The sequence below is a fragment of the Cucumis sativus genome, chromosome 4 (assembly GCF_000004075.3).
Source record: "Cucumis sativus cultivar 9930 chromosome 4, Cucumber_9930_V3, whole genome shotgun sequence".
NCBI classification, from domain to species: domain Eukaryota; kingdom Viridiplantae; phylum Streptophyta; class Magnoliopsida; order Cucurbitales; family Cucurbitaceae; genus Cucumis; species Cucumis sativus.
Genome location: NC_026658.2, coordinates 20364206 through 20386309, shown reverse-complemented (window position 1 = coordinate 20386309; position 22104 = coordinate 20364206). Strand labels below are relative to the sequence as shown.

At 33.3% G+C, this 22104-nt stretch overlaps 2 protein-coding genes across 5 annotated transcripts; one reads left to right on the top strand and one right to left on the bottom strand.

The window, feature by feature from the left end:
• Positions 1-3969: 3969 nt before the first annotated feature.
• Positions 3970-7883, bottom strand: LOC101216742 (F-box protein At5g39450). Of its 2 annotated transcripts, XM_031884273.1 has the most exons (3): positions 7458-7883; positions 5283-7231; positions 3970-4377 (listed from the first exon to the last, which is right to left on the bottom strand). In XM_031884273.1, exons 2-3 carry the CDS (start codon positions 7136-7138, stop codon positions 4362-4364), a joined length of 1872 nt encoding a protein of 623 aa, XP_031740133.1. In that variant the 5' UTR covers positions 7139-7231; positions 7458-7883; the 3' UTR covers positions 3970-4361. The 2 variants fall into 2 exon arrangements, with proteins under 2 accessions (XP_031740133.1, XP_004146388.1); XM_004146340.3 differs by having other exon boundaries at positions 5283-7883.
• A 2461-nt stretch (positions 7884-10344) lies between these two features.
• LOC101216502 (cell division control protein 48 homolog C) lies at positions 10345-20332 on the top strand. Of its 3 annotated transcripts, none has more exons than XM_031884252.1 (11): positions 10345-11380; positions 12006-12622; positions 12995-13147; positions 14369-14485; positions 14580-14684; positions 15351-15416; positions 15551-15615; positions 15691-15892; positions 16546-16683; positions 16775-16849; positions 20036-20332. In XM_031884252.1, the coding sequence occupies exons 1-10, from the start codon at positions 10441-10443 to the stop codon at positions 16820-16822; spliced, it is 2451 nt and encodes an 816-aa protein (XP_031740112.1). In that variant the 5' UTR covers positions 10345-10440; the 3' UTR covers positions 16823-16849; positions 20036-20332. The 3 variants fall into 3 exon arrangements, with proteins under 3 accessions (XP_031740112.1, XP_031740113.1, XP_004146387.1); XM_031884253.1 differs by having other exon boundaries at positions 20024-20332; XM_004146339.3 differs by lacking the exon at positions 20036-20332 and having other exon boundaries at positions 16775-17097.
• The last annotated feature ends 1772 nt before the right edge of the window (positions 20333-22104 follow it).

Below are 22104 nucleotides of genomic sequence, written 5' to 3'. Positions count from 1 at the left end.
AAATTTCATAACTCCTTCAGTTCCTTAACCAATGGTTGAAGGTAAACATCAATTTCCCTACCAGAAGATCTTGGACATGATATGAGCAATGACATAAAGAAGTTTGACTCTTTCATGCATTTCAAAGGTGACAATTTGAAAGGAATTAACATCATAGACCACATACTGTATGAAGTACTCAAATTTTCAAACGGATTAAACTCATCTGAAGCGAATCCCAAATGAATGTTTAATCGTGAATCTGAAGCAAAATAAGGAAATTCACAATCAAAATGCTTTCATCCCTTTGTATCAGTTAGATATCAATGTCTCAACACATCCTTTGTTATCACTCGTTTATCCTTATTTCATCTCATGTCAGACGAGCTTTCTTGTGATACAAACAAGTGTTATAATCTTGGCATCAACAGAAAGTGGTGTAATACCTTATGCGAAATGTTTTTCACAACGGAAAGTGGTGTAATACCTTATGCGAAATGTTTTTCCCTCTGTTAGGACTAACCTTGTATCAAGACTCACCAAATGTTGGACAATGTTGCAAATCACTAAACTCCTTCCAGTATAATACACAATCATACTTACACGCATGAATAGTCCTGTATCCCAGGCCCAAGTCACACAATTTTCATTTGACTTCGTAGAATGAACTAGGAATAGTAGTACTACACATTGGAAACGTTGTTTTTAACAGTTCTAATAACATGTTGAAGAACTTTTTACTCCAACCATTGAGAACCTTGACATGCATAAACTTAACCAAAAAATTCCAGGGAGGAAAATTTAGAACAACCGGGGTATAGCTCACTGTGTGCTTCATTCAATAACTCCTTAAATATGTTTGTTGTCTCTTGTTCTATATCTTCTCCAATATTAAATGTCATCTCATTCTCCAAACATTCCTCTGTTTCCTCTTCGTGTTCAATCGAAGCTTATATATCATTAAACATACCCAACATTTTATCTTATTCATGAAAAGAGTTATTGCTAGTTCCTTCATCAAAAGAGTTACTACTAGTTCATTCATCAAAACTTTCTATACCTCTAAGCAAATTCACTGGCTCTTCATGATACACTCATTCTATATAGAAGTGGGATATTTTAATTGTTAATAGATGTCGCTCCACATCCTCTAATGAGTTCCAATTTGAGTTCATACATCTTTTGGATAGACACCTTGTTCGTCCATAATCATCAATGTGAAACTTGGAAACCTTTAAACATTGGGACACCCCCTCTCTATATTCAATCGAGAACTTATTCCTAAGTTTTATCCAACTCTTATTCATCGTTAAAGACCTAAAATATAAATAGGTTTGATTAGTCTTATACTCCTTCTCTCAAACCCTAAATTTACTCAATGAATAAGCTATGCCCAATCTCTCAAAATTTTCACTAAAGTTAAGTTTAAACTACACAAACTACCATAACTACATGATAGCCAGAACAAACTAACCACAAATTATTTTAATCTTTACAACCTACCTACTCCTTTCAACATACTTTACAAGGTACCTAACACTTCAAACCCCCAAAACTACTAACAAAATTCAAAACAAAGTTCGAACTAAAGATGCTATCATAACTGCAAGATAGTCGTAAAAAATAAACAACAAATTAATTCAATCTTTACAAGCTACCTAATAGTTCAAACAAACAAAACTACTCAGAAATAAACAACAATTAAGTTTGAATTAAAGGCTACCATAACTGCAGGATGGCCATAACAAATCTCAACTACAAATTACAAAATTTTTAAAACAACTACAGTCCCCACACCTCAAATATTGAAATCATTACGCTCCCTTCCTCAAATTGAATACCCTGGCCCCCAACTCAAATTTTCAATACAACCCCCCATCCAATTCAATCGATATAACAAATTCAAATTCAGTGACTATCTAAAATTTAATTCTAAAAGTAATTATTAAATCCTAAAAACACTTAAAACTATAATTCAATACCTAAAACTAATTCAAAAAATAAACCCTAAAACTAATTCTAAATATAAATCAACATATAAACCAAAACCAAAACTAAACCAAAGCTAACCCTAAACTAAACCTAAACTAAAACTAAACTAAACTACTTATCGAAATTAGGAGTGACGGCAGCAGATGACGACGAACGACAGCAAGATAGTAGACGAACGAACGAACTTCTCAGTCTCTCTCTCATTTTCCTTCTTCTCTTTCAATTATGTGATTTACCAAACTAAAAGAGGGTTATTTATAGGAGAACTCCTGACGCATCACAAAAACGTCGAGAGAACCCCCTTAGTGTCGCAACATTCGTAATGCGTCGGTGATAAAACCTCACATTACTGACGCATTAATTACTAATGGCGTCGGAAATAAGTATCCACGTTCCATAGGTCATGCAATTCGTGTCGTGGAAAACAGAAAATACTATTTAATTATTTCCTTTCCCTTCTCGCTATAGGTGAACATGTCAGAAATATTTCACTTTCCTCTACGTCATAAAGGTAAACGTCAAAATTATGGAAGCCATTTCTGACATTTGTCAAAACCACATTAAAGAAAAGGATACTATTATTTGATTGTGTCACCCTCCCTTACCTTTATGTTTGTGGCGTTGGGGATGGTCTACCTTTGTCCGACGTCTCTTTTCTCCACGAAATTTTGTGCGTCGGAAGAACTCTGATTTCTTGTAGTGCAACAAGGTGCACCTACCATTTCAATGATTCAATCATAGGAACTCCAAAGTTACATGCTTATCTAACACTCTAAAAAGCCTTCATTGGATTGTTTTCAAGTTGTGTTGGGTTGTTTTAATATTTTTGAAAATTTTCAAGGAAGTTTTGAATACTTTCATGTTCAAGGAATTAATTAAGAATAAAATGTGAATTTTTCAGGACGAGGAGGATTAGGAGAAATTTCCAAGATCAAGGTTATACAAGTATTGTGAATAACACGTCAATTTCAAAATGATTTATTAAACATATTTTCAAGCTCTACATGCAATAGCTTGTGAGTATTTACTGAACACGGTTTCAGAATTTACAAATAAAATAATTTGCTAAACATTATCTCAAGTTCTTATACAAGCTACATTATTGATAAAAGTATCAATCAAATGTATCGGATCTATCAAGAAGTATTAGGTATATCAAGGTGTATCGAATGTATCAAGAAGTATTAGGTATATCAAGGTGTATAAGGTATATCAAATGTATATTAGTAACGAGGGCATTTATGACATTTTACCTCTTATCGTGTGGGTTGAACTTTGTTTTTGTCATATTCGCAAATAATAAAATATGTGTGTTATGGACTTAATTATTATAACTTATTTTACTATTTTTACAAGTACCCCAAGTTCTATTTCTACTTATTTTATTACAAAATATAACAAAATAACTATATGCCTCATTCATATATGTTTATATAGAAAATTCAAAACATGAATAATTGTTTGTTTTATTAACCATTTAACGGTAATGTCAATCATTTTTTTGTTTCAATATTAAAACTTTTAGAAAGAATAACCGATAACATTTTGCACAAAACTATATTAGATATCCATCTTGGTAGTGATGGATCGAAAATCACTTAACAAAACTCACCTATTATTTAATTCCACCAAAATCAATTAGAAATAATTCTATACTTCTAAAATCAATTTAATTCATGCCAAACCAAAAGGAAAAAAAAAAAAAAAAAATTGACTGTCACAAAATCACTCCTAGAAACACCCTCTATCCATAACCATCTAAAACTGCTCTCCACTCATTTCTATGTACAAAAAGAAATCTCACTTCTCTCTTTCGGTAAGAAAATAAAAATAAAAATTAAAGCTATATGTGGGGTTGTTTTAATTTTAAAAAACATAAATTAGTTATCAAATAATGGTTTTCGTTTCTTTAACCAACAAACAAAGTGTAAAAAGCCAAAACAACAGATAGAGTAAAGAAAGATTTCAGCATCTCAGTACAGTAGAATTGGCATAGTGAAGCAATAAAAATAGAGGCAGGTCATGAGAACAACTTCTCAAACAAAGAGAGGGACATACAGAATTATAAAGAGTAAGGAAGCAAGATTGGATATAGAAAACTTTATTTAGATTCAAGGCACCTGCTTTTTCCCTACTCTTAAAAAGGCATAACAATCCTTACATGAATACACATTATTTTTCTTTTTTTTTTACCCTTTTCAAAACCATAAATAAGATACCATAATATTAAATTGGCATAGTAGTACAATAGAATACCTCCCCTAAGTTGAAGGATTCTTTTGAACTTTTAAGCATCACCAACTGTTCTCAAAGCAACGAATACGAAGGCTGAACCATCAACTGACACCCATAAGATATTCTTTCAACAAATGTTTTATCCCATCAATTTCCTATGAGCACGTTCCTCTGTGCAACCCAAAAAAGAAGATTTAGTTTAATAATAGAATATAGTTTTATATAGTAAGAGTTCAACTAATGAACAATGGTGCATTAGGACAGCAGAATATATAAACTTAAGTGTGAACATTCCTCCACTCCCCATCCTATCTAAAGATTCATTCCAAACTATTACATGATATAATATTAAATTTTTCTTCACTCATTAGTTTATGTTTGTGGGTTAATCAGTACATAGTATCAAGTAATCTAGGATGTCCTATGTTTTTCAAAGCCCTACAATGTCATTTCCTCCCAAATTGACATTGATTTCTACTTGTCCGGTCCTCCACATATTTCAAGTCCACAATTGACAGAAGTGCTAAATGATATAGTATTACATTTGTCTCCACCCATTAACTTAAGCTTTTGTGTCAAGAGTTTAATCAACACAAAATTCGGTAGAGTCGTCTGGCTGTGCAGTTTAACCAAAAAGTAAATATTGTACTCTAGTTTGAAAGGAATATTGGTATCAAATGTGAACAGGTGTCATAATATAAGCTAGTATTGCATCAGACATATTCCTGGCATAACTTGACATTTTCATATTCATGTGCATGATGAGACTTCTGATCTGCAGCAGTAAAACTAAACTAGATTACGCTATTTTTCAAACAAAAACCCACCACTTGGCTTCAGCTAAACCAACTTTAGTAACCCCATGATAAGCGAAGTAACAGATACAAATGACAGCTTGATAAGTAACTGATACAAAAATGTGAAAAACAGAGAAACAAGTCGTTGCCGACACTTCTACGAACTACATACAGTTGAAATATAAAAAATGTTCATATCATCAGGTATAGCAGAGAAATTAGGTTGCAGATGAAAGGAATAGAGAAAAATTAAATAAAGCCGTAACAATGCAAACAAACCTTGGCGAGGAGAAACTAGTTGAAGTGTTTGGGAAGCCAGCAAAGACATTTGAGTATGACTTGGTTAGATAGGAAAAGTTGACACTTGGGGGAAGGGGAGGTATTCTTTCACCTTTTTTCAAAAGATCTTGCAAGTTCAATCTCTGCAAGGTCAGCACAGATTTGGACTCCTTCCAAATGAAGGCCAGTTGGCCATTCTGAAATACATAGAGAGAACCTGGCTTCGAACCAGGGTATCGAAATCCATACCCATTGGCAATTCCCTCTCCCGTAAATGTATGCTGAACATTAACAGGCAATAGATCCCCATCAGACTCCCAAGGAAATGGATCTGCAGAAGGTTCATTAATATTCACTCTGAACATTGCAGAACCATTTGGATGTAAAACATAGTGTGTTCCTTCCAATATTTTTGTTGCAATGAGAAACAATTGGTCTTGGGATTTCTCATATGAAAGCAAAAGAAAGAAAAGGGCTTTTCCTGGCTTGTCCTCTGTAGGCTTCCCTGGAGGCCATCCAAATGTTCCTCCCCATAAACCAGCATACTCTTGCTCAGCAGTTGGCGCTCGCATTGGCAATTTATACAATGCAAACCGACTATCATGCATATTAGGCCATCCTCGGTAAGAAGATAGCTTCATGGTTGAAGCATGCAATGCCAATCCAATCGTATCACCCGATTTAAGAAAATCTTCAAGTTGCACATATTTATTCACAGTACTTGAACAACCATTCTTTGATATTCCTTTGCCATCGTTGAATAAGCCAGACTTCTTAAGTACATGATTAAGGCTTTGCGTAAAATACCTGCCAATAGTTTTCTTCTTCCGGCATCTTATCTGATCATTGTCCCCATTAATTGACTTGTGAAGATCAGTTGAACCGTCAAGAGACTTTCTGAACTCACTTAGTTCCAATTGATTAGGATTTGGAAACAGCTCAGAACTGCCCTTCCAAGACATTTGACTTCCACCAATTTTACGATACTGCATAAGTACAGACCTCCTTTTTGATAACGCCACCATATCTTTCTTGAAGTTCTCTTCATCATCCCTCAACCTAGGAAATAGAGGTCCAGTAACTGGATTAGGAACCTTGACACGAACTTGACTCATCACAGTTTCAAGCAATTTTCTTCTATCACTAAAAGTCAACCGGCCAAATGGCACTTTCGACTCGTGCTGTCCGAAAACACACTGGGACCTATCACTGTTAGACCTACAAACCTTTCTAGACTCCTGATCTGAATGGTTAACAAAGCTCTTACTATGCAACAAGGTACTATTATAATTCTTGTATGGCCTAGTGTCAACCTCAAGGAGGAGCACATTACAACTCTTGTCAACAGCTTTCACCAGACCTGGGTAAAAATAATCGATTCCCTTCTCTCTTCCATGAAGACAAAACGATGCAGTGCCATCAGCATCGCCCAGGATTTCAAAAACAGGTGCCCAAAGGATTGGCCCCTCTTCAATGCCTAATGGACCAAGCTCTTGAGGAATTATCCTACAACCAACAACTGAAACAAAACCCGGCATCACATAAACTACATTGCCGAGCTCTGGATTCTGATGAACCCATATTCCCATCAATGGCTCAATCCTGGTGAGAAAGCGGCAAAGTGCCTTATAGGACGCCACACCAGTTCGCCAATCAATAAGGTCTTTTGCAGCCAAAACTCCTACCATCTCACATTGTGTAAGCCAGATCTTTTCAGATGCTGTTGAAGCATGTAGACTTCGACAGCACAGGCTTAAATTACAAAGGTCCCTCGGAGTAAGGGACCGTGACACAATAGAAAACACATCATCTGGCAGGGAAAGGAACAAGCTCAATCCACAGACTTCAGGCAACATATGCAATCAATCGAAAATTAACCCACCAATGCGTAATACTACGTTATAGCCCAGGCACAGAGTTCATTCCAAATAGAAGGATTCTAAGTCCAGCTAAAAAAAAAAAAAAAAACCATGAATTAGCAGACACAGGCGAGGGAAAGAATGCTGAAACTGCACTGTTTCTATATCAGGAGGATAGTCTCCATCAAATCAAAACCCATAAACAAATCAGACTAGTCCTGAACTGTTCATTATTAACTACAAACTTCTCAATTTCTTGAATCCATACAGAAAGAAGATACCGAATCCAAAAAAGAAAAAAGAAAAGAAAATTCACCAAAAGCAGAAATAGTCCAACTGATCTGCCTTAAAATCCTAAAACGAAAAGTGGGTTTATCGCCAATTCGCCATTTCTTAGACTCAGCTTATCTGATGGCAAAAAACAATCGGAATCAAAATAAGAAAACCTAGCACAAACGAAAGCTGATTTGCATATACGATCTCGAAAAGGGCACGCCAAAAGAGGAAAAATGGGAAGAAAAGAATCAAAATTGAGCTCTAGAAGGTTGGAATTGGCGATTTCAATGGTTGTGGTTTACGATTAAGTGGATTTAATGATCTAAAGAACCAAAATTGAAGGAGAATTGGCAAGGAACATAGAAGAAAAAGAGCCAAAAAAGAGAGAAAGGTAAAGAGAGGAAAGCAAGGGTGAGAAAAACCAAATGCATTACGCAAATTTTGACTGATGATAGTCTTGAAGGATTCTTCAAATAGTGTTTGAAATAATTATTTGGGAATATTGTCATCGCTTTCATACATGGGAATTGGGCCATGGTGCCCTCTTTGATTTGACCTCAGTACTTGTGGGTTAATTCTTAAATAACAAATAACTCCAAGCTTTATGTTTCTTTTGGACACAAAAACAGTCTTTTTGGAAACACTTTCAAATCTTGAGATAAAACGATTTGAAATTGAAAACGATCTGGAATGTTGAGATAAAAGGATCATTGGTACCCTATATACAATGAGATTTCTCATACTTGTTGTGTGTTCTTGTGTGGGATGTCTTATCCATGCAGTGTGATCTGAGATAAGATGTCTTATTCTTGCTGTGTGATTTGGAATACAATGTCTCATACTTACTGTGTGATCTGTTGTGGGATGCTCTTTGCTTACTGTGTGATCTAACATTGAAAGTTGCGTTATGCGACATGGAATTGGTGGAGACTTGTTGTTGTGTTGAGATCACTTCACACAACAACAACTCAACAAAAGAGTGTGGCAAACACTTTAGTTGAGGAAGGGTACACAAATGTAATAAAGCATGCAAAATGATTCTCCAGTATGATATAATGCGTTATAAGTAATGTGTGTCTACGTGGTATGAGCTTTTATGAATGATTTGAAAAGATATGGTTTTCATATGATTTATACTTATTGTTTATGAGATTTGAATTGTGTAAATCGCCTAACGTGTGAGATGATTTGAGTTGAACTCAAAATTTTACTATTAAAATGTATTTATTTATATCCCGTGAATTTGTGAAAAAAGTTGCAATACGTTATGGTTGAAATGTATTTAATAAATGTGTTGGTGAAAAATCTTACTCACTAGACACTTTTGTCTACTATTTCAAATGTTTGTTTTATTCTCCCTCCCTAGGTAGCGAAGAAAATCCAGTGATCGACTTACCAAACTGAACATCTGTTGTGTCATAATTGTGTCACATCAACTTGTTAGTATTCCCATTTTGTTTGGTCCTAGGCGAGTGATCAAGACTTTATGGTTTTTGAGACTTGTATATTTTTAGTTTTAAAGAAACTCTTTGTACTAGTTAAAGATGCATGTCACACCTCGCCCCGTAAATACAAGATGCAGTTTGACTTCGAGCATTTCTGACATATCAAACACCAAAGCTCAACTTTATGTTCTTATTCTTAGGTTAAACGTCTCATTAGTTCATATTTTAGGCAATAAGATGCAATTCAACATAACAATATACGAGAAATTATCCTTTTATTAATCATAAACCATGTGATACATCACTTTACATGATATGGAGAATAATACTATAACTTAAGCTTAATGATAACGCGCAAAAATGTCTATTATTATAGCCCTTTTTATTAGAATAATTATTGTCCATTTTTATGATGTTGAAACCGAAATTATTTGTCACGAATTGCAACATGAAATGTTCGTCATCAAATATTATAAAAATATAGAAAAAATTGTTGCACCCGTGCTATCTATAGAATGTCTACCACTCTATGGCAAACCTTATATATTGTTTCTATTTCATCTGCAACGCAGAAGATCAACACCTACAAAACCAGCATATACTTTCACACTTCCATGACAAACCAATAATATTCCTAACTATAGAATTCAACACCTAAAAAACCTAAAAAACCAGCATACACTTTTTCACACTTCCATGGCAAATCAATAATATTTTTATCTATAGAATTCAACACCTAATAACCAGCATACACTTTTCCACACTTCCATGACAAACTAATATTTCTATTTTGCCTGCAAGGCAGAAGATCAACACCTACAAAACTAGCATACACTTCAACACTTCTATGACAAACCAATAATATACCAGTACACTTTTCCATACTTCTATACAATACTACAGCAAATACACATCATCCAACACCTATATATAATCACATATCAATAAACAGACTATATGAAACCACTATAAGTGAAAACTCAAAATCTAAAAATAATATGTAAGATCATGATCAAAACTAAAGTATGTGTACAACAAGTTCCTCCACTAACTAAGATTTCATATTTATTATAATATCAACAATGCTCTCATTTTTAACTTGAAGCTTTTGGCTATGGCTGTTCGACAGGTGTAATGTCAAACTCTTTGACTGAATATGTCTCAATTTTACAAAAGTTGAAATAGATTTTAAGGTGGAACTTCCCATTGATGGTAAGTTTTTTAATCTTTATGTTTTTGTTAGAAATTTTTTATGTAGCATATGTTATTTCAATTAGAATGTATTTGGGGTTTAGGTAAATAATTGTACTTTTTATATTGGATGGAGGCATTTGAGTGATTATTTCAATTATTTATTTTTCTAATTTTTATGTTTTGCTATTATAACAATTTAAAATTATTTGTGTTATTTTTCCAAAGTAGGATTCATGATTTTTGGTTTTTAGACTAGACACTTCTGAAATTGAAATCTCTGTTAAGGTTCCCCCAAGGGGAAAAAAAGGAAAAGGTCGAAGCCTTATTTGAAGCCCCATTGTTAGGTTTAAAACCTCTCATTTTCATCAAAGCAACGCGGCGGAGATGGCCGGTGGCAAATCGCCGTCCGTTGTGAACCGTGGGTTCCTTCTTCAACGTATTAAGTCCTGTCGTCACAAATGTCCCACCGTCGACGACATCGTCGATCACCTCCAATCCACCTATAGGGACTACCGAACCCTCAAGAAATCACCATTCACTTCAATCGTCCAACAAACCCTTGATTCACATCTCAACAAAACCCCTAAATCCATTCCCTCTTCTTCCACGCCCACCAAAATCAAGCGCCGATTACAAGATTCTAAAACCGAAGATGCCGATTGCAGTACCATTGGAAAGAAGCGCCCTAAGAGAGTCGATGTAGGTGAACAGAGGTTGCAGAATATGGAGAATATGCACCTTAGGAGGATACAACACAACAATCAGGATGATTCTTCTTCGTCTTTATCTTCATCTTCTTCGACAGGTTCTGGTAACAGTGGTGATGGAGCAGTGTCAACGTCGGAGGATGCTATATATGGGGAAAAAGTAGAGCCGGAGTTTGATTTGATGAAGTTAATGCTTCGAACATCTTATGCTGAGTCAAAGAAATTGAAGAATGAGCATTTGGAGAAGAGTATGGAGCTGGAAGTTGCTATAGATGATAAGGTTGCTGAAAAAATTAATGTGGGGAATGAAGGGAATGCAAACAAGGAGATATCGAGAAAGGAAAAGCAGAGTTCTCTTAATCGGGAAGAAATAGAAGGGCCTTGGTTTAAGGATTTGGGAGGGATGAAAAGCGTGCTAGACGAATTAAAGATGGAGGTGATTGTTCCACTTTACCATCCTCAGGTCCCATTGTGGTTGGGGGTTCGGCCGATGGCTGGAATTTTGCTTCATGGACCCCCTGGTTGTGGGAAGACTAAATTGGCTCATGCCATTGCCAATGAAACTGGTGTACCTTTTTATAAGATTTCTGCAACAGAGATCATGTCGGGTGTTTCAGGTACGTTTTCATTTTGCACAAATAGTAGAAATTGTGTGTTTGAATGGTGAAACTATGTGGTTAAATTGATGTAAAGATATGAAATTTGGTTATGAGATAGGGTATATATTCTTGCAATATGTCATGTTATTGTCATTGTACAGTACTGATAGGGTTAAGCTTTTCATTTTGGAAAACGAATTTTAGGATGCATCCTTTTGAGTATTATTATTATCAATATTATAGTTGTTGGTGAATTGTTAGTACTAAACTCTGCAGCTCTAATGTAATTGGTATTCTATATTGTTTAATCTCGTTCTTTCAATAGTTCAATTCAACACTAGATATATTTTTCTTAGTGATACTTAAACTTTTAAACTTGCACTTTGAATTTGTGGTATTTATTTGTAATATATACACAAATATAATGGATTTCTTAAGTTGATGAAAAGTTCTCTCTAAAACTTCAACATAGCAACTTTTGACAATTTTACTACTGTTTTCAAGTTCAACTTTCAATGCTGCTTGAACATTTTTCTGTCCTCAAACCTTTTCTTTATTGCTGAATATGTTATTTTTATAGGTCTGATTATTAAAAATAATTGTATTCTTTATTTATTTGTATTTTTATTTATGAAACTTTTAGGTGCGTCAGAAGAAAATATTAGGGAGCTATTTTCCAAAGCCTATAGGACTGCACCATCAATTGTTTTTATTGATGAGATTGATGCAATTGCATCAAAGAGAGAAAATCTACAGAGAGAAATGGAGAAACGGATTGTAACACAATTAATGACTTGCATGGATGGGTTCCACAAGCTTGTAGATTCTAAGGATGCAAGTTCAAAGGATGATAATTCCAATGTTAGACCAGGATATGTTCTTGTAATTGGTGCTACCAATAGGCCTGATGCTGTTGATCCTGCATTAAGGAGGCCGGGTCGTTTTGATCGTGAGATCGTATTAGGTGTTCCAGATGAAAATGCAAGAGCTGAAATTCTCACTGTTCTTACTAGCAACTTGAGACTCGAAGGTTCATTTGATCTTTTGAAAATAGCTAGGGCAACTCCAGGGTTTGTTGGAGCTGATTTAACAGCATTGGCTAATAAGGCTGGTAATCTTGCCATGAAGAGAATAATTGATCAAAGAAAATGTGAGTTATCTACTGATTGTGCTGCTAATGAACATATAGAAGATTGGTGGAGGCAACCTTGGTTGCCGGAAGAGATGGAAAAATTAGCGATAACCATGATTGACTTTGAGGTGAGCAAATATATATGTATCTTTAATGATGTTTGGACCCTTGTGAGATTTAATCTCTTTTTGACGTGAATCTTTTTTGTAATTATTTGCTAGGTCTTATTTTTTGCTTGGACTCCCGTTCTCTAGAATGTTCCCTTTTTTGGGGATTTGAGTTTTTTTTTGAAAAATTCCCTTATATTCTTTATTTTCCCTCAATGGCAGTTTCCAGTGGTTTTTTTTTTTTGATTTTTTTAAATTTTATTATAATAATAATATAATTATTATTATATATTTTTTCAAGGATGCTTATTTCATGTAAGTTCTTGATTTATTTTTCAAATGAATGATATTAACTAGATTTGTCATTCTCTTCTATTCTGTGATATTCTGCAGGAAGCAATACAAATGGTGCAACCATCATTGAGAAGAGAAGGGTTTTCTGCAATTCCCAGTGTAAAGTGGGAGGATGTTGGAGGCTTAGAACAACTAAGAGCAGAGTTTGATCGCTATGTAGTTAGACGTGTAAAGTATCCAGAGGATTATGAGGTATTTATTTCTGGTTTTTCTATACATTCAGAAAATAATTATTTTTTGTTCCTCATTCCTTACTAGATCTTTTTGTAATTGTATAATTGTGTTGCTAACAGTCGACCAAATTATCCTTTTGTCTTTGTTAATAAAAGTTTTGTTCCTTATTTAAAAAAGTTCACTTGGATACTAGAATTAGAGTAATTTCTATTGTAATGCTTTGGTTTAGGACTTTAGGTAGATCCAATCAAATTAGAGAAGCAGATTTATGACTTTAGGTAGATCCAATCAAATTAGAGAAGCAAATTTATTCTTCAGTTTTTGGATTTTCAAGCTTAATGCTCCTTAGTTTTGTAAATTTCATTTTACCAACAAAATGTTATGTTTTGATTGGTATGGAATTTGGATTCTGCTCTAGGTTTTTAGATTCACAAAATCAAACGGATTGTGTGATTGAAATAGTTGAAATTTTGAAAACATCATTTTTATGTTTACATTGTATTCAAAATTTGAAATGCAGTCTGCAATACATTGAAATAGAAAAAAAAAGATTTGATAAACTTTGATAAATATAGAACATAAACTCATGTAATTGTTGTTCAATCTAAATATTTCTAATATCATAGTATTAATTATATGACCTTGTATGATAATAATTATTAAAAAAATTAACATTCAACATAATACACGTCCTTAAATGAATTAATATTAGTTGAGATTTAGTCTTATATTTAGTTGCTACTTAGAACTGTTTTTATGGTTTATAATTGTGTTTATGTGTGTATATAAATTAGGAACAAAAATCCTCTATTCCAGAAGATCAAGAACAGGATAACGGACCAAGGGACAAGAAGGCCCTCCCCCTACAATCTTACATAAAAAAGACCAACTTCTAATTTTAATCAACGAGGAAGATGGATTAATAATGATTCATAACTTCATATTATCAAACATCTTCTGGTCAATTGTTTAAATTGGAAATAACTTTCTAACTCTGCTACCAAACATAAATGAGACGTTGAAAACATGAAATGCAACTATGTTTTTTTTATCGAACCTCTTATTTTCGAATTTCTGGTTGCAGAATGTTCACCAAATGTACCCTTATTTTTTGTCTATAAAATATGATTCTTTTATGCCTCTTTTCTATATGGTTTAGAATTTCTGGTGGTTTGCTTGTTCTTACAGCAATTTGTCAAATTTTTTTAACCCAAATTCAATTACTCTTAATTGTTCTAGGGCTTTGGTGTAGATCTAGCTACTGGATTTTTGTTATATGGTCCTCCAGGATGTGGTAAAACACTAATTGCTAAGGCCGTTGCAAATGAGGCTGGAGCTAACTTCATTCACATTAAGGTTTGGAATTGAAGTGACTCAAAACTTAAAGCAGTAGTTTATTATGGATTACCTTATTGCCTTTATAGACACATATTAACCATTTCTTGCACAGGGGCCCGAGTTACTAAATAAATATGTTGGAGAAAGTGAACTTGCTGTTCGTACATTATTTAGTCGGGCAAGGACGTGCTCACCATGCATTCTATTTTTTGATGAAGTATGTGACTCTTGCATTACTTTTTTTTTTTCTTTTGGAAAGGAGACTCTTTATTATTGCATAAGAATACTCAAAGTACAAGAGATATGTGACTCATGCATATTACTATTTGCTAGTTATTGTTGATAATCATCTTTGTATTTATGACATAAGGGTTTGTACAAGGAATAGTATATATCTACGGTAGTGATTACATCAGTATATATTTAGTTTACATCAGTGATTACATCAGTGTATATTTAGTTTACCCATGAACCCAAACGAAACCCAACATTTTAAGAAGGTTCTAGACTATATGCTATCAAAATATTTACTTTTAAGCCGTGTCATCTCTCATCTCTATTTCAAACTTTCTTTGCAAGTGTTCTTTTCTTTTTAAATAAAGGAAACAAAGGGATTTTGTCAATTGCAAAGAATCAAGTCCAGAATAGGAACGGAGGGGATCATAATTTTTTCAAATCCACATCAATAAGAAAAAAATCATAGTTACAATGAAATTTACTAAGGCCACCCCAAAAAAGAGAAGCTCTAAAATGGATGATCACCTAAACCTTCCCTTTTCTCTAGAATGGTTATGGATGTGTGGCTGATTGACAGAAGAAAGATCTAAACATATGTATGATTACTTTTTTAATATATATTTGTTTTGTTTTCAATTGTTTGTAGGTGGATGCCTTAACAACAAAACGTGGTAAAGAAGGGGGTTGGGTAGTGGAGCGATTATTGAACCAGGTTTGATGAATTTCCATGCAATGAATTGCTTACAATTTTCTTATGCTTAGGGTCTTGAGTTTTCCTTTTCTATCCTTGTTTCTTTTAGACTCGTTGGTTCACTGTGTTAAAATGGATCCACTTCATTTTTGTAGTTACTCATAGAGTTGGATGGAGCAGAACAACGACGAGGTGTCTTTGTTATTGGTGCTACAAATAGGTATATCCTTTTCATTTATATGCTTTGATGAGCTTCATTTTGATTTTAATACTCACAATAATTTTATTTTGGTAGACCCGAGGTCATAGACCCTGCGATACTGCGACCGGGTAGATTTGGAAAACTTCTTTATGTTCCTCTTCCTGGTCCAACTGAGCGTGGCCTCGTCTTAAAAGCTCTTGGAAGGAAGAAACCTATTGATGTTAGTGTAGATTTACTTGCAATTGGACAAATGGAGGCTTGTGAAAATTTTAGTGGAGCGGATCTTGCTGCCTTGGTTAGTGTTTGCAATATTTATGTTGTAGGATTAGGGTAGAACATTAATATATTGAATTATAAAAAATAATTGAATTACAAAATAAATAAAGTGTTCAAGATACTTGGACCCTCCTAATATTGAGAATATGTTAGACCACTAGTAATACATACTTGTGCTAGGAGGGGTAGAATCTTCAAGGACAGTTAAAGAACAATCAAATATGAATTATATGTTAAAATACCACAAGAAGAAGGAACAAAGTAACTCCTAGCTTTTCGAGAGGGCTAGACGCTCCCTAATTCTTTTACCAAGAATTCTCACTACAAAATTCTTTCCAACTCTCTCCAACCTCTCCCCTACTATTTATAACTAAAACCCCTATACCCAACTTACTATCTAATTTCCAAAATGCCTCTTATACTAATCCTACAAATACTGCAATAATAACAACCCCATATAGCTCTAACTAGGTCCCTTACATATTATTAATTATATCTAAGCTATAATGACAATATTTTTCTTGTATCAGTGTATTTTGAATATTAGTATCTCTACTAACACATCTTTGTAGTATCCCATTTAACATACGCATACTAATCAGGGTTTTCTCTTTAGCATTTTACTTGGGGAAAGGTTGAAGGTCAAACTCATGTGATTATTATCCGTGACAGATGAATGAAGCTGCAATGGCTGCTTTGGAAGAGAAATTGACATTGGACAACAGTAATATTGAATCGGCATCATGTACAATCAAGATGGTCCATTTTGAGCGTGGGCTAACTAAGATTTCTCCATCTGTGTCAGAAAAGGTTTATTTTCCTCTTATCCTATTCAAAACTAAGTATTTGTGATGTATCATTTTTCTAACTGTCATTTTTTTCTCTTATTCTTCTGTGACAGCAAAAGCATTTTTACGAGATTTTGTCGAAAAGCTTAAAAGCTGCTTAATGAACACAAGAGAGGGTACGGTTGCTGGTAAGTTTCAATTACCAAAGAGTTGTAAGTTTTGCAGTTTAATTTGGACTGAAAATGCAGCAAAAAGAGTTTCACAAAATGAGAAATGTTATCGATGGTCGGAAAATTATCATAAATTGTAAAACTATTGAAAATATTTACAAAATTTCAGATTCTATCATTGAAATTTTGCTATATTTTGTAAATATTTTAGTACATTAATGTCCTATTTTGTCTAATATATATGCATCATTCAATTTTGAGCAAAAGTGTATTTTTAGTCATCAAGGCTTTATAGATGATTTATTTAGGTTTTAACATGGCAAAAGGAAACATTTTCACTTGTGAAAATTTGAAAATACATTTTGGTAGCTACATTGGACAAAATGGTGAGTAAGGCAACTGTAATTGTTGTGCGATATAGTGCTTGTATGACCTTATTTATACTGGTAGGTACTACCGGTGTTGCTAATGTTTCTGTTTTAAATAATAATAAAAGAGAATAAAAAATATAACCAAAATAAAACCAAAACAAAAGAAAAAAAAGGGAAGAAAGAAAGAAAAAGAAAGGAAAGGTAAGAGGAGATGGTGGTCAGAACAAAAGGTTTAGCTCAATTGTAGAAAAATATAAAAGTTAGATTTGATCTATTTGTATAGATAAAACAAGAACTTCAAAATGTATAAGAAAAATTATATTCAATAATTACTAAGAATGCAGTAATAAAGCTAACAAATGAAATTCATAAAGAAAACGAAGGGGAAAAAAGAAGGGAGAGGGTGGATTAACAAAATTCTTTTGAACAAAAGAAGAAGAATGGAGAGAGTTCAGTATTTATAACATATATTTGTTTATTTTTCTTTTCGATCTAAAGTGATTGGGTTTTTTTTTTATTTACTTTATTTTATTTGAATAAAGATTGTAGATCACGGTTCTCTTTTTTCTTTTTAAAATCTTTTTTTTTTTTCCAACCAATTTTTTTTGACTGGTTTGATAGAAGTTTGGTAACAATCATTGAGGATGGTGGTTGGAGATGACTGGGGACAGTTATTGTAAAATGGTAATCAAAGGTTGACAATAGCAATCGTTGGAAGTCAATTGATGATAATCATCACCAAAAGATGGTTGATCAATAAGAGTCGAGGGAAAATGATGGAGGAAAGTTGACCGGAAATGGTCATTGAAAAATGGCCAATGAAAGTAAGCAAACAATAGTTATAAAAAATGATCAGCAAAAGTCGACAGATAAGGGAAAGCGGTCAAAGAAAGTAGACCAACAATGGTCATTGAACTATAGTCAACAAAAGTTGGTTGGCAACGATCATTGGATAATGGTCGTTGTTTGCTGGAAACAATTATTACCAAAAATGGTCTATGAAAATTGGGCAACGATGGTAAAAACACAGTCTATGAAAGTTGACAGACAACGATAAGTGAAAGTTGATTAACAACGGTCACAAAACAACGATTGATAAAAAATATTTGACAACTATCATCGAAAAACGATTGTCAATAGTTGGCTAGCAACTGTAATAAAAAAATGGTTTATTAAAGTAGGCTAGCGGCGGTCATTGAAAACAATTGACAAAAGTAACTGACAACGGTCACCAAAAAATGGTCGACCAAAGTTGGTTGACAATGATTGTCGAACAATGACCGACAAAAGTTGAGCAACAACTGTTATTGAAAAATGATCGACAAAAGTTGGGCAACCATGGTTTTCACAATGTTGGAAAATGATGGTCGAAGGTGGATTGACAGCGGCCATTAGAAAATGCTTGTCGAAAGTATGTCGACGATGATTAATGAAAAAGGATGGTTGAAAGATTGTCAATATCTGTTACTAAAAGTTGTTTGGAGATTGGCCAACAATAGTTGCAGGGAAAAACGGTACACAAAAGTTGACCGTCAGCGGGTGACAAAAAACAGTTGCCATAAAAACATTGTTTGAAAGTTGATATGCGATGGTTGTTAGAGGTTGGCCGACAAGGGTTACCAAAAAAAAAGACAATAGACGAAAGTTGATCGTCAATGATCGGCAAAAAACAATAGCCAGATAAATAGTTAGCAAAAGTTTGCTGCTGACGGTTAATGGTGGTCGATAATTGTTTTGTGATAGTCGCTAGAAAATAGTCATCTGAAGTTTGGCTAGTTACAATTGTCAAAAAGCAGTTGTCGAAGGTTGGTCGAAAGCGGTTGTGAGGAAAATGGTAAACGAAAATTGGTTGTCGACGATTGTGTAAAAAATAGTAGTCAGAGGTTCACTGAAGACGGTTATTGGAGGCGATAGTCAAATTTTGGCTGACCATAGTTGATGGAGAAGGTTTTGACCAAATTAGGGAGATTAACCGTTATTAAACACAATTTATTTCCCTAAGAATTGGTTTGAAGTGTTCATCCCAATTTACATTATTTTATAAATTTATTTTTTAAAAATCTATTTTAGAGGTTGCGAAACACATTAATTTTATTTACTTAATCACATCAAAATTAAATCCAAAACACAATCGAATATTCAATACTAAACACACCCTTGGTTTAGAAAAGATGAGAAGATTTATTTTTTTTATTTTTTTATGACTGACAAAATTTTTAATTTAAATGTTTATCTAAGTTTTTTAGGGCTTTTAATGTGATTATGGATATTAGAGGTCAAATTATGTTTTTCTTAGAAAAAAATCTTCTCTTTTTTATTTGAATCCAAAATAATTTACAGTTTTCTTGAAATTTACATAAGATTCATGGTTTGGTGTCTTGAGTTTGAAATGTTATTTTTTTTTGTTAATCTAGATAGTTCTTTGTAGTAATTACAAGTCTTATTCCTCTTTGACATGAACAGTAAATGAATATTGGATTGAAAAGGTACAAACATGTAATGTATAAAAAAATATAGACCTTAGGTCACTGTACAATGTGAACAACATACATTACAATGAAATACAAAAATGGAAAGTAAAGAAAAGGAACATTACAAGTTAAGGGGAAAGAAAAGATGGAATCTTCTCTGTCCCTAAGCTCTCACTCACAGATTGAGCGGAGAAGAAGAAGAATGACTTTTATAGACTATGGAAAGGTTGTTGCTTTCTACCAACTCTCTAAGCTTTGGCCCATTCAGGCCAGATACTTTTCTTGGTAGAGATGGAGTCCTTTTATAGTTAACTTTTAACAGAAAACTTCTATTCTTCTAATCATGTCAGCACCCATTGCAGCCTTGTGAAGTGACATCAACTCCAACTACTATTCTTGTTACTAGTGAACCTTCCTCGTGTGATGACGTAGTTTCGCCTAAGAATTGTACTTGTCAGATAAGGTTCTTCTCACATAATCCATGTACGTGCTCCTCTGTGATTCACTATTCTTCTTTTACTATTAATCTTGGGTTAAAACAATGAAAACCAGAGTAAAACAAGGATGGATACTTATGTAGGATGTGTTTACTAATAGTTATGAATTTACACTAGAAGTTACGCGTTGTGGCACATTTACTATGCGTTTTGATCCCATAATTCTACCTAAAAGGTCACAATAACTTGTATTTCTACAATTTATCAAGTTTTCATGCTATCTATTTATGCTTTATTTATGCCATTGAATATATTGGAATTGGTAATCAAAGAAGATTTAGTTACAAAGTAACAAAAGTTCATGTTCCGTGCTAATACAGAAAATGGATCAGATTGAACTAAAGGGGAATTTTGATATTAAAATAAGATATTATACACGCTTAAGGTTTATGTGATTTAACTATATCAAGTCCACAAGCATAGCCGAAGTAGGATATTGGTAGATATATTTAAATAATAATATGTATAATTAAGGTATGGACTATGTATGTGGATTGATAATTTATCTCATTGGGTTATTTTATTAGATTTGACCCTATCATGTAATTAAAGATCTATTTAATTAAGAACCTAGATTTCTAATGAATATGAACTAAATGGATAGAAGCCTATTTATAAATTAATTAGGTTTTAATGAGAACCTTAATTGAGCTGGTATATAAAGAGACTTAGGCTATAGTTCTCAATACACCAAAATAATAGGCACTCAATCTTTCTTATATCCCACCAAAAGAGATCCCACTAAGGGCATTTCAAGTTTTGGTTGAAGAAGATAATAGTCATTTTGTCATCAATCAATTCTTCAATAGAATCTAGTTTATAATTTATTATTGACAATTTGATATGAATGATCTTGTATTAATCTATTATGTACATGTAAAAAATTTATGCTCACATTTCTCTATACTTTGTGCGAGAATGAGAGATCTATTAGGTCGGTTAGTTTTTTAGAATGATATATGAAGGGGTTAAATTCCCTCTCCACTAACCACTCTCATGTAATGTAGAGGAGTTTAACCAATTTTTGATAATTTAATTTAAATAAATAAATGAGAAATTGTAAAAAATAACAAATTTTACAAAATATTTACACGATCGTGTACTACAATCTAAACGATGGTTCAAGTCATGATACACAGTCATTTAGATCTTGATACATGATTGTGTAGTAAAATTTAAACGATCATGAAAAAACTTCAAATTTAAATGATCGTATAATATAATATAAACGATCGCTTAGATGTTAGTATACGATCGTTTAGATCTTGGTAAACCATTGTTTTGATCTACCACTTGTCTAACTAAAGCTTCAAATTTAAACGATCATATAATATAATCTAAGCGATTGGTTAGATCTTGGTACATAGCATTTTGGTTTATCACTTATCTATCTGGGATAGACAGTGATAATGATCTATCTTTGTCGATCTAGGATAGATGAGTGATCCTTTAGATATGAGTACACAGTTTTGTAGTGAAATTTAAACGATCGTGAAAAATATTCAAATTTCAACGATCGTATAATATAATCTAAATGATTGTTTAAATCTAGGTACACAATAAACAATCATTTTGCACTTTGTTACACTATCGTATAATATATAACCAGAACAATCGTTAAGATCTTGGTACACAATGATGTTGTCGAAAATGAAGAAGATGAAGGAAGAGAATGTTGCTAATGGTGGCTTCACATGCTTTATTTTTTTGTTACACATGCCGTAAATATTTTGGGGTTTTATTTCTATATATGTAAATTAACCTATCATGTATCTATGTAAATTATATTAAATTGTATCATATACAATAAATTCTCCTCAACAATAATTTGAGTATTTCAAATTTAAAACCCTTAAATTCTTGTTTAATCCTGTTATGAGCTACATGAGAGACCGAATGAACCTACATTTATAAGCTCCAATAATACAAAACTA